General features: G+C 40.1%; 1 protein-coding gene across 1 annotated transcript; it reads right to left on the bottom strand.

The window, feature by feature from the left end:
• Positions 1 to 11,868: 11,868 nt before the first annotated feature.
• LOC107304606 lies at positions 11,869 to 13,483 on the bottom strand. The gene is made up of 4 exons (XM_015839525.2): positions 13,147 to 13,483; positions 12,662 to 12,820; positions 12,365 to 12,580; positions 11,869 to 12,244 (listed from the first exon to the last, which is right to left on the bottom strand). Exons 1-4 carry the CDS (start codon positions 13,387 to 13,389, stop codon positions 11,903 to 11,905), a joined length of 960 nt encoding a protein of 319 aa, XP_015695011.1. The 5' UTR covers positions 13,390 to 13,483; the 3' UTR covers positions 11,869 to 11,902.

Raw genomic sequence — 13,483 nt, 5'->3', positions numbered from 1 at the left:
AGCCCTTAGTCAATCCCAGCCCATTTTAAACCCTTGGACAACCCACAAACAATGAAGGGAATAACCCCATTGGGCCATTGAGCATGTTCATTGCAGTAGCCACCAAAGCACAACAGAATAGCTTGTGGACTCCAAAAGGCTAGCTCAAATAAACATGAGACTACAAGAGAGTATGTGCAAACGTGAAAAGTGATTGAACAAAACAAAAAAAAATCTAATTATGATGTTCTAATTAGTGCCCCCGATTAACCCTAGCTTGAATTTGGTTGTGCATCACTGCATCACGAGAGAGTATGTGTCACTGCATCTAATGTGCCATCAATTGAATTTGGTTAGGACATCAGGTGCTCCAGATGCATCTATGATTATCTGAAATAGAGGACATTATGAAGATGATGAGTGATCAACATTAGCTGAAACAGTAAATTTAAAACAATCCACTCTATGCTTATGAGACATAATTAAACTATCTATATTAAATTTGCAGATTGTCTTTTCTTTTCCATCAATTAGTTCTGTCTCAATATGCTCCCAAACTCTAGCCATTTTCTTATGTGAGCGTTGTAAGAAAGATCAACAGTGAGGCTGTCAACCGAAGCATCTGATGTAGAAATAGCTCTTTCCATGGTATGTAAAGAAGTTTCCTTATAATCAAGAAGTAATCTGAAATGTGAATAACTAGATTCAAATTATCAATTTATAGGCTTATAGAACCCAGAGAATGAAAAATTCCATATTTGAACAAATGGGTGATGTCAATTCATCAATATATACTGGTATATATATCTCTCTACACTGCATATTGGTTAATGATGATTAGTTAATTATGCTCCCAAAATTAAGAAAATGATGATTAATTAATAGAGTAAAATAGATAAAATGGGCAAAATCTACGATGGTTGTATCGTAAAAGAAAGAGGAAAACTCACTTATGGAGCACTCAAACGTACACAAAGGGGTTGATTATGTGCATGCATGCAAACCTAATTAGATAAACTTACACAAATGGGTTAATGATAATAAAACCAAGAACCCCAAAACCCTAGCACGTGAAAACAAGAAAAATAGGGAGAGGAAGGGAGAGGAAGGGAGGGGAGAGGGGGGAGAATGGAAGCAAGGGGCACACTTGTGGAAGAGGAGGCTCAAGGCAGGGGCCACGGCCGATCCAAAGCTCGCTCATGGCGGCGGCGACGACGACGCAGAGGAGTCGAAGAAGATGAGAGCCGTTGCTGCCTTCCTGGCTAGCTGGCTCCTGCCTGTGCAACCCTCTTTCATAGCCCACGGACTGAATCCTTTGTAGCACATATGAAATATTTTCGTGCCCAGCCCATGCCAACCCTCATTTTATGTGGCCCAACCCAATCCTGCCCTCTAGTTTGTACAGCCCATAAAAGATGCACCAATATCAGCCCATTAGACCTTTGCCCGTTCGGCCCGTGGGTTAGCTGGCCCATTACCAGGCTTAGTGGTACCTTCCCTGTGAACACGAGGGCGACGGAACTCAAGCTGGCATGAGCAGGAAGCAAAGGGGAGGTTACGGGTTAGCAAGAGTTGAGATGCATCCAGATGGAGGAGAAGGGGAGGGGGAAGTGGTGGCTGTGAATGAGCGAGCTCACCATCGAGTGTCGTCGGCGAAGCAGGGGGCCGGTGGTGGCTGAAGAAGCCGTGGCGTCGGAGAGGGACGTTGCTGGCGATGGAGCGTCGTCGGGAGCTGAGGATGGATCCTAGGGGCGGGGATGGAGCGTCGTCGGCTGGGGGCTGGAGGTGGAGCGTCGCCGGCCGGGTGTTGGAGGTGGAACATCGCCGGCAACGTGGGCAGAACGGCGGCACCGCGTGCGCGAGATCTGGAGCCACGGCGGCGTGTGCGCGAGGCTTCCGTATCGGTAACAGATACAGCCCAGATTTTTGCCGTATCAACTTACTACTGGCCCGGAATCGGATCCCATGGAATGTGATTACGGCCCATCTAAAACAAACGTAAGTAACGTTTTAAGTTCATGGTGTGATCCGATACGGACTAAATTGGGCCGAACCAAACAGCTCCTTACATTCTGTCCAATCCCAATTCTCTAATTTGTTGATTGTGAAGTGTGAACCAAATTTTGGGCATTAACCATGCCATGATGCTAGATATGCTTGAATTTTGTAGGTTTCTCCTCAAGGAGTTATATAAAAAGGACAAAAAAAACAAGTTAAGACAATATTTGACAAGAATACTTGAATGATTGCTTGGTTTCATTCATCCAAACGGAATTCTTTAATTGGCCAAATATTATATGGAATGCACATTTAGAATTAATTTTCTTCTAAAATATGATGCCAAATATATTGATTACCCTAGATGATAAAGGAAATACATATGGCCGCTTATAAGGTAATAGTATTATCATTCGTTGCATCGTCTAAAATCAACGGTCTAAAATAACATGGGATACCAATTGAGCTATTCAATTCCACAATAAACTAGTCAAATACATTACCGTAATATATATGGCATTATATGTAAGTAGTACGCAATAGTACAAAGGTATTGTTAAATACAGTTAATCCCAATCTCACAGCTCTGTACGAAAATTTTGAAATTATACATCATTTACAAACATATGCATACAAATGAACCGTTAGGGCAACACAATATGCATGAAATGTAATAAGGAGGTAGTATCATCATACAACAATAGCATTATTACCGGGTAGCAAACATTAAAAAATTATTAAAACTCTCACTTTGTTTCTTCTCCAACCAATCATTGCTGTGGGGCCCAACTTACCAGTTATGTAGGTCCAACCTTTACTACCCACATGGTAAACATACATTACCATTAGCCATTTATCCACGTGGTTAACATATATTGCCATTACACATATGGATTAGGAAAAGCAGATCCTTTATTGTAGATGTTCCATGTTAGTGATCATGTCCATCCGACGGTTAGTACACCGTATGAGAACCCTTTTATTGTGTGACTGTAAATAAAAAGATGTGGATTACGGGGATATGGAACTTATACGAGGAATACCAACTTGCTATTTTCTATAGTTTGGAGCACACATTGGTGCGATATATATAGTCACACTTTTATTTGTATCTTCCACCAATTTTTGTTGTATTAAATGAAGGCATTTTCTGTGTACCTAAAAATTTATTGGAGTCATACTTTGGCGCTTCAATCTGAGATACAAAATACTTAAAAGCTTTACAAATATATGATATTATAGCAACACGGATAATTAGAGGCATTGTCTGCACATCAATGGAAATTTTTTTTCTGCCAATTTTCTGGTCGATTAGATGATGACAGCTAGGGATTGGAGGTGTTGGGAACCGAATTTCATCAGCTCAACAGGTTCAGCGTTCGAGAGCCGTGGCAGAGCTAGAAAACCACGAAATGTTTGGAAGATTCAGACCAGTTTTCTGATGACTGGTAACTTGCTCTCCTAGATCCCAAAGTACTGTTGGGTACACTGCTGCCGATGGCTTCATCGCTTGCTACGATAATTTACAGGAGGATCTCCTTCCTCCAGTACACAAGGATCTCGGTTAACAGCATAGTTTATATTAGCTTGTACTTTGGTTAAGCATTTTTCGTTTGTTTCAAATTGTGCAGTTCAAGAAGTACACTGGAATCCAATTATTCTTTTGAAATTGGTTTTATCGCAATATGATGTACTATTATCTAATGATTTATTGGTTTGTTTTTAATTTGTTGTGTTATTTATCAGTTCAAGATTGAATTTTGGCAAAAAAAAAAACCCCATTGAAATTGCTGGCAGGATCTACTACCGTTCCATGCCGAAACCTTGGTTTTTCGTGAAAACTGATCGGTTTTTTATGGATTTGTGAACCCTGCTCGATGCTAAAATTATGTGATACAAGGGCACCCCATATAGTAGAAAACCGGAGGGAGTACTATGTTAGACAAAGAGAGAGATCAAGTTACTACCAAACCATTGCTTAGGGCTCGTTCGCGGCTGCTAGTGATAACATGTCTAGTCGGAGCACATAAAAAAAAAAGCTATTAACATATAATTAATTGAGTATTAGCTTTTACAAACTTAAAAAAGATTAATCTGATTTTTTAAATAAATTTTAATATTTTTTCTTAAAAAAATATAATGTTTAGCAGTTCGGTAAACATGAGCATGAAAAAAGGAAAAAGTTTTGCTCGTGTAACACTTGAGAACACGCCCTTAATGAGACAGAATACACTGCCCTCCATCCAATAATAAAAGATGCACATTAAATAAGTGCACATGTGTGGATGCATGCAAATCTTCACATGAGAGTGCATCCTAGTGGCAGTGGTATCTAGAATTAGGATGAAAGGGGTACATATAGTTTTCGAGTTCCGGACCTGTTTTCGAGTTCCGGACCTGTTTTCGAATTCGGATAGCTTCGGTTCGGATTTTCTCGGATTCGGATTCATATATTTTTATTGGATACAGATTCGGATATAGTCGCGCGGTTATCCGACGGATAGCGCAAACAGTCGGAAACTATCCGGGACTTTTTACCGGATATCCGCAGCTCTCATATGCCATAGGCCAGCCCACATACCAAAATTTGTTAAAGCCCAATAGCCCATAACCAGTTAACTCTAGAAGCCCAAGGCCTATGCGTGTTCTACTGTTGTGTGTGCGTGCGTGCACTACGCCACTACGGTGCGGCCGCCCGAGAGAACGAGAGACCGAGAGGGCGAGAGGAGAGAACGCCGCCCCTGCCCTTGTCGGCGGCATACTGCGCCGCTGCCCCTGCCAGCTGCCGCCATCGCACGTCCCTATGAGGCCAGGACCCCAGTCGACTCCACCTCCCCCGTCTTCGTCCTCGCCGCCCTGCTGCCGTTGCCGACCCGCTCCTGCCGCCGCCGCCCGTCGCCACTCGCCAGCCGTCTCCACCTCCCCTTCTCTGCTAGCGGCGCCGACTCGCCCCTGCCGCCGTCGACCATCACCAGCCGTATCCACCTCCCCTTCTCTGCCGGCGGCGTTGACTCGCCCCTACCACCGACCCCCACCGCACCATCTCCACGCGCCAACTCAACGATCCAGCGATAAATAATGAGCTATGTCTCTTCGTTGATTTTAGAAGCTCGATTTGAGGGGTTTTATACTTTGGTAATAATTCATTACCGTATTCATCCTGTTTCATATTTCACTTCATATCTGTATTTAACAATATTTGATTCCGTTTTTGTATCCGGAGTTTTCGATTCCAAAAAAAAATATGAAAACGAATATGGTAGATCTAGTTTCCATCCATATCTGATCCGTTTTCAACCCTATCTAGAATTTTTATTATGGGTATTTCAATTTAGTGTTGACATAAAATTCACCATATACAAGTAGTTAAGTTCAATGGGTAATTTTTATTATGGGTAGTTCAATGGCCTAGGAGGTCTGCTTAACTCCAGTCAATTTAACCCCGTAACTGACAAGAAGAAAACATTTTTAAGTTCAACCAGCCAATCGTCCTCTAAGCTGATGGTTGGTATGATGATCATCCAACTTGATCTAAGAACACAGTAATAGATTGATAGGCTTTAGAGTAATAATAACAATCGATGTAAAAAATTGACTATATACAACTAGTTAATAATTAATCATGATTTATTAAATATCCATATTTATATCCTTGGGTAAAGTTGGAGTCCGATTCGGCTATACGAAACCAGTCGGAGTCTTGTCTGTAAGGAAAATAAACTGGCAATATTAAAACATTTTATCTATATCCGATTTGGAAACCAGCAATCTTCTTTATGGATACCTTCCTATGCACGAGTCAGCTTCCAAACCTTAACCTAACATGTTACGAAATTATCAGCCTCACTTTATAAAAATACTATTTGCAAATGTATGAACTTCATTTTTTTATCATATTTTTCCAATGGTCAAAACACTAACGGCTATCAAAATTCCAACGTTAACACTTCCAGAACTCTTTAAATTGTCACATATATAAATATAACAATACCAAATAATCAAGAATGTATTTTTTATATGTTAATAAATAATGTTATTCTCATATATACGTGTATCTAATTTTCATATATATATATATATATATAGGCTTAAGCTGAGATTTTTATGGTGGTCTTGGGACCATCGCCCCCCCCCCCCCTACCCTCCCCTAGGTCTGATATATATATAGACACACTCGCAATCGTTGTCTAAATTGCAACCATCCAATCCTTACATATATATACGACACAGAAGTGAAACCGTTGCTAGTGTATGCTATGCGAGATACAAACCGCAACTGCTACTAGGAGCATATATGCGGTTAGTCTCTTAGAATAATACTCTCTCGATATGTAAATGTTTGACATTGGCTAGTTCAAAAAAAATGGGAGGGAGTAACAAAATTTCACTTCTGTGGAGCCGTTAAGAAAGGTCAAAATTTCGGAGGATTTCATATTCCAGCCGGATGACACCTAAGATGATGCTCTTCTCTCCTAAGATTTACAGAGACAGTGGATCATCTGATACTATGATAGTTATTTAAGGATATAACTAACTAAATTAACTACTATTAAACTGGAAATTCTCTTCATAATAATAAGATAGAGAACTTTAATATAGAATTTTTTGCTATACCGTGCATGGTTTAGTAGCTTGGACATTGTGCCTGAAAAATTCAAAGCCTATCATGGGAAACGAACAGGAGCCTATTCACCGGATTATTTAGTCCGGCTTTGAAAATAAAAAAAATCTACTGCATTGATTAAAACACATGTTTTGCTAGGAGCAATTGTTGGTACGTGGACTGAAAAGAAGTTTTCGGATAGCAATCGAGTATTCATAAACCAATAGGTCACACATGGGAATCGGATGTCGATTCAATACGGGCTTAGTTTGGATAGTGATCTGAGTAAGACTCCTGTGTGCCTTGGAGGCTCAGTTTTGGGTCTTATATATAAGGGGTGAGGAGGCTGGTTCATCGCGAGAAAAAAAACCCTAGTCATCCTCCTCCCAAGCTAAGCCCTAGCCACCCTCGAAAGCTGGCACATCTGTGTGTGGTGTTCCTTCCCTGGGTACCAATAGAGGCACCGCCAAATTGCGGTGCTGATCGGCAAAGTTACACCGTGAGGTGTATGCGTGTGGAGGAGAATGTTGGACTACAACGATCGACTACTTTATCTGCATCAACACGCGTCAGATCGCCAACACTAATTTGGCTTTTTAGCACCTTTTTTCACTGCATAGCGCGTCGTGGTAACAATATATGGTAATCTACTTGCATGGTCTTGATTTACATGGTAGAAAATTTTATTTTACCCTACTATAGCATACATGTATCCCTACACTATTAACTCCAGATATTGGAGTTCTACTATCTGGCTTGGCAGTACACTTATAAATGTTCCTTTGATGTTCAGATACCTCAACTGAATTAGTCTTCCTATATTTTCAAGATTGTGGTTTTTCAATGCACTAAAATTTTCAAGGTCTAATACACGCAGACCATAAAAACCAAGAAGAGGAGACATCTGTCCAGCATGCAAAAATGTAGTGAACGAACGGACATGACGTCTTGATCATGTGTGCTAGCCTGGTGACACACTTCCTTCACTGTTTTTATGGAATGATACACGACGAATCTTACCAACTGGAGTATATATGAGATTTGAACCACCAACCAGAGTAAGAAAATTCTCTTCATTTGATCTAGATACAAGGAAATCAAGAATGGTATCATGCACTCTGCTGCAAGCTTGCGCCTGACCATCATCCTCTGTCAACTGGCTGGACCAAGCTCCTATTAATTAGTGAGATCATTGAAATAATTATCCCCAATCTCAAGTAGACTTTTTCCTTGTTTTGCATTAATGAATCCTTCTGCGATCCATCTACCCACCAGACGATCTTTCTTTGTCACATAATCTTCTGGAAATATACTCAAATACATTAAACATGTTTGCAGATGGCGAGGAAGATCAAAGTAGCTGAGAGATAAAACCCATGTCATTAATTCAATATCAGGACTGTTTTCTTGTTTATAATTAATTCGACTTTTCACCATACCCCCAATGGCCTATTGATTTTGGTTTGGTAGCCAGTAAACTTGATATAGAAATAATAGCCAGCGGTAAACCACCACATTTTTCTCAATATGTCATTTGCAGCTTCCTTCAATTGAGGAGGGCACCTTTCATCAGAACTAAAAGTTCTTCTGAAAAGCAACCTTTTGGAGTCAGTAGCACTAAGAGTTTTCATTTCATATACTTGATCACCATAAGAGCAGCAACAAGATGTAGCTATATCACTTATACGTGTTGTGGTGACGATCTGCTGCCTTGATTGTTCTTTACCAGTGCACATTCTATTATTCTCCAAGTTTGCGCATCCCATATATCATCAATGACAAGAAGATACCTGTTTCACATGATTGTTTGAAACCTCTATGAATCAAAGGATGTATAATGTACTGATACAGAAAAGATATTTTTTTTCCAAAAAGTAATAGAAAAGGAACACCAATAAAGCATGTATCATTTCTACAACTAAACTTCTAAGAATGATAAATTGATATGGACAAGTGAAGATGCAGTGATCTATCATCATCTATGTATGAATCAGATGTAGATATTGCTACATATATGTATGTAAAAAGGATCCACCATAATAAACAATTGATCAACAAATCATGCACGCACAAAACTAATGTCAATCTACAACAAATTTTAGAATAAGATTGGGTTAAGCATAAAACATTGGCTAATGGCATAGTAGAAATGGATTAACATTATGAAATAGCACACTAGATTGACCAATAATGCCTTGTAGATAAAAGAAGCATTTTTTTCATCACTTGGATAAAAACAAGCCATTCTCATCATTCCCTCATTCTCTATTTAAAAACAGTCCCTTCCCTCGTATAATAAAATGTTGAGCAATGAATTGTTTCAACCAAAACATAAAACAATCTATGGACATTTGCACAATTTAGTATAAAATATTCAAAGACATATACTAATCAAAATTACAGTAAAAAGAGACTAAAGTTACACATGACATAAAACTGTAAGTTTATTTTGATCAATGTGCAATTTTAGGGTGTTGAAATCTAGAAAACACCTATAAATCATCACATATAAAATAAAAGTAGATTTTTCTAAAGCATTAGTATTACTATGTTAAACTACAAGTTGTATCAGGCAGTGGCGGATCCAAGATGCAAAGGTTAGGGGGTCTAGTTACCTGCTCCTTGAGCCCCCCATCTTCTTCCCCCTCCCCTCTACCATATTTTCTATAGGGAATCCAGCGTGTAGAGGGGCTGGAGCCCCGCCAGCCACCCGGTAGATCTGCCCCTGGTATCAGGATACCAATCACACTGCAGATGAATGGAAAAGTTTTCCCTATTGTGGCAAGTACTCCCTCCGTCCGAAAACAAATCAATTTTTCAGTTTCTAGATACAATGTTTGACTCTTCGTATTCAAAAAAATTTACGTTTAATATTTTTTTATTAGATGATAAAACACAAATAGTACTTCTTATTTTGAGAAGTACCTGGATACTTTTTTGGCAAAATTTGCTACAGGGCATTGAAAAAACGCGTAATTAGCCGGTGGACACCGTAAGATCACGAATTTGCTGTAGGGCACTACAAAAATATGGTAATTAGCTACTAGATACTCTGGCCATTATTTTATTTATTCCTAAGTCAAAAATTTTAAAAATAACGAGATTACCCTCGGTGGCCAACCCGTTATGCCGACTAGGTCCAGTCGAATTAGACCCGATCGGTCTAGGCGCCACATGACACCTGAACCCTAGCCTACAGGGCGAGTGAGCCCGTGGCAGCGGCGGCGACCCAGCTGCGGCGAGGACAGCGACGACCCGGCCACCGAGGGCAATCTCGTCATTTTTAAATTTTTTGATTAAGAAATAAATAAAATAATGGCCGGAGTGTCTACCAGCTAATTACCACATTTTTATGGTGCCCTGCAGCAAATTCCTGATCTTACGGTATCCACCGACTAATTACGTGTTTTTTCGATGCCCTGTATAGCAAATTTTGCCTACTTTTTTTTCTCCAAAACACAGGAGAGTTACATTTCATTTCGTTAAGGGGAAGAAAAAGCAATACAAAATCAAAAATATTTACAAAGTAGGAGGACCTGAGCCCTCCTGCCGAGACCCACATACTAGACCACCCGAAGAGCTTAGGTCTCTAGGCTTGTCGTCCCACTAAGGAGCTTTTGAAGGCCAGAAGCTCCTGCGACACACTAAAGATAACCCTAATTTTTACCACTTACAAGACCGTCACAACTTTAGGATTGGCGCCATTGAAAACACAGTTATTGTGGTGCTTCCAAATCTCCCAAGCCACTAGGGCCACCAAAGAGATGGTCCCTTTCACACATCCTTCAGTCGATTCTTGGTCGCTTGGCTCCACAACCTTAGAAAGCGATCGGTAGAGGGCTGAGGAGCAACCTCGGCTATAGTACCTGGATACTAAAAGGCACCAAAAATTATACTAGTAAAAGATAATGATGCCTCTAGATGTGTCCTCAAGTAATATAAAATAGGTGTTTTACAATGTTATCTATTCGTAGTAGAACTAATCTAGACCATTTATTTTTTCTAACCTAATAGATAGGATCTATTTATAATACCATATTAATTATTGGCAGTTAAATATTTTTTCTACTTATAGTAGAACTTTAAGTCAATGGTCAAAATTCTTCTGCCGACGATAATACTAGCAGTAGAATACTAGTACATTGTACCATGGCCAAAAATATGTGATTAGTTCACCCTCCTTTTCTCGTAAGAAAACAGTTGGTTCTAGATTGCAAAACTGAAACTTACCTCTTATCCTGTAGGTACTCTCTTAGCTTGTTGAAAGGAATTAACTTAACAGTTTTTCTTTTGGCTGTTACACGCATACAAGATAAAATCAACAGATATACTTTGGAACAAAGGCAGAGGATCTCCTTTGGAGTGGATTGAAGGAATAACAAGTGCAAGATGTTAAATATTAAGAGTTGTTTTTTTCTATTATAAAAAAATTGTTGCCTTGGTGTACCTCTGCCTGCCTGAGTACTTTAGCAGTTACTGAAACCCTAAGTAGTTTCGGAGAGAGAACCATGGCTTTAAAAGGTCACAAAAGTCATGCATACCACAGATTAAGATGCTAAAGAGTTTAATGTCGCTCCCATTTCACTTATAGTCTGTTGTTGCTGCTAATAATTTTATTAAAGTGAAAGATAGTATTGTTTGCTCTTCCACTTTTCTGGCTTAAAAAATCATGCATTCTTGGATTTGCTCATTATTCTTCGATATACATATATAATGTGGTTGCTATAAACAGTTGGATCACTTTCCCAGTCTTTAGTTATTCAACCTTGATTTCGATTTTTTTTTAAAGATTGTTCTTTTTCTCAGGTAGTTCTGGTGTATTGATTCGCAGTTTTAGTCTAGAGAATCATAAAAAGAATGTCCATGACTTGTCATGAAGATAATCTCATATTCAGATCAAAAGCAAAAATACATGTATGCAACTCAGGATAATAGAAAGTCAGGCTGTAAAGAGATGCCATCAAATTGGTTGGATGTGTGGATTCAATTTAATATAACACAACTTTCATAACGTTTTAGGATTTTGCAACTTTATATGAATAAAAACATAATTTCTATGAACTTAGCACCTCATTCTGTTATCGATCACTGCTGGGTTGGTTGGTGAGTCACCAAAAGAAAGATAGCTAAAATTATTAGTATGTACTTTAGTACTTAGGCCTAAAGGGAACAATAGTTTTAAGATTACCTCATCTTATTAACCACATGTAGCACACTGACTTTAAACAATATGATGGGTGAAGGAAAAACTCCTACCAAAAATGTGATGAAAAATAGTAAAGTGGGGAAAAGATTGGCATGTACCTAATACTCTTAAGAAAATTAAGACATCAAAGTCATATACAATATTGCTGCATTATACAATGAATGGATTGTGAGTGGCGCTACCAATGTACCAGTTCGACAATAAGCTAACCCTGTGATACATCCAATGACAAACAACTGAAATGAACTATTTATGGAAAAGTGTGCTATGCTGAACATAAGGGAACTAATGATTACAGCATCCTTCCATTTCAGTGAGGAAGATAGGGCTGTTACAAGGAATCCACGGTAAATAGTTTCTTCTGACAATGGAGCAATCACACAGTATAGGAAAACACACAATAGCCTAGAGGTTGGACTGTCAGAAAGTATTTTCCTTAACATTGGATCATATGTATCCTGCAAGAATTGAATAAAGAAAGAATTAGCTTCTTACTAATTGAAAGATAAATCTGGGGTATTGTAACGGAGCAATCCTGATAATAGGCCTGACATAGAACTGCTCGAATTGCATCTGACCTCAAGACCTATCAATTTGTCAGCAACTACAGTTGTGAATGAAACCATGGTCATCAAAAATATGAAACCTAGTACGGTTTCTTTTATCCAATTCTGTTGTGGACAGAGCTTCCCGGCAAAGAAGGACCAAACTTTATGATCATTTTTTGTAGTGTGCTGCAACAGCGCTAAAGCCAAAGTAAGCTCTGTCAATTGAAGCACGACTGTGGTAGAGACCTACAAAGAAACAGCACTTAAAAAGAATGTATACTAAGAGGAGTTAATCAAAATGATGATTTGGAAAATGATACCACTTACTGTGGTCAAGGGATCAAGTGAGGGACAATGTAGCAGTTGAGCCACCACACCAAGCCCTCCAAAGCTGAAAGGGATATGCAAGACAAAGAAATATGCTGCAAATGTTCTCCATATGTCCTCGACCTCCCATGGAACATTTGGAGAGAGGACTGAAAACTCCTGTTGTATCATCACAATACATCATTTTACGATGATTTATACTGCGGAATCACAATTGCAATTTTACAGCACAGTTAATCCCAGATATTATAGAATGGAAACTAAACAGATTATTTGCAAGGATCGAAGTTGTCGGTCTTATAGAGGGAACTGGGCAACCAGCACAGGACGTCTCAGCCATGGCAAACAGCAGAATAACGAGTTCACTCCTAGATCATTGCAATTTTGCAAACTACTATACCAAGAATCATCTCCACGATACACCGCCTGAGTTGGCAAAAAGACGAGCGAGCAACTAGGCAAGGCACCCGGCAGGGGAACATTACATCGAACAGCTGGCGCGCACCGTCCTCGTCGCCGCCGGGGGAGGGGGAGGGGGAGGGAGAGGGAGAGGGGGAGCAAGAGCAGCCGAAAGGGCTACGGCGCGGGAGCAGGAGCGTGGTCGGAGCACGGAGCTGCGCGGCGCATATGCGAGGAGGAGGGCGAGGAGCCCCGCTGCCGCAGCCTCGGGGCCAGTGGGGGAGAAGAGGAGGCGACGGCGCTGCCGCTGCTGGTGCGGGCAAGAGCATCTCCAAAGTGGAGCGCCGCTCGTGTCCGTCCGTCCGTCCGTCGCCTCGCCGTGGTGGGTAGGTCGGCTCTAACCCATGCCGCCTGCTGCCAAAT

This window comes from Oryza brachyantha, chromosome 7, assembly GCF_000231095.2.
Source record: "Oryza brachyantha chromosome 7, ObraRS2, whole genome shotgun sequence".
Classification (NCBI taxonomy): Eukaryota; Viridiplantae; Streptophyta; class Magnoliopsida; order Poales; family Poaceae; genus Oryza; species Oryza brachyantha.
Note: the sequence above shows the minus strand (reverse complement) of the source record. Positions and strands in the feature narration are given on the sequence as shown.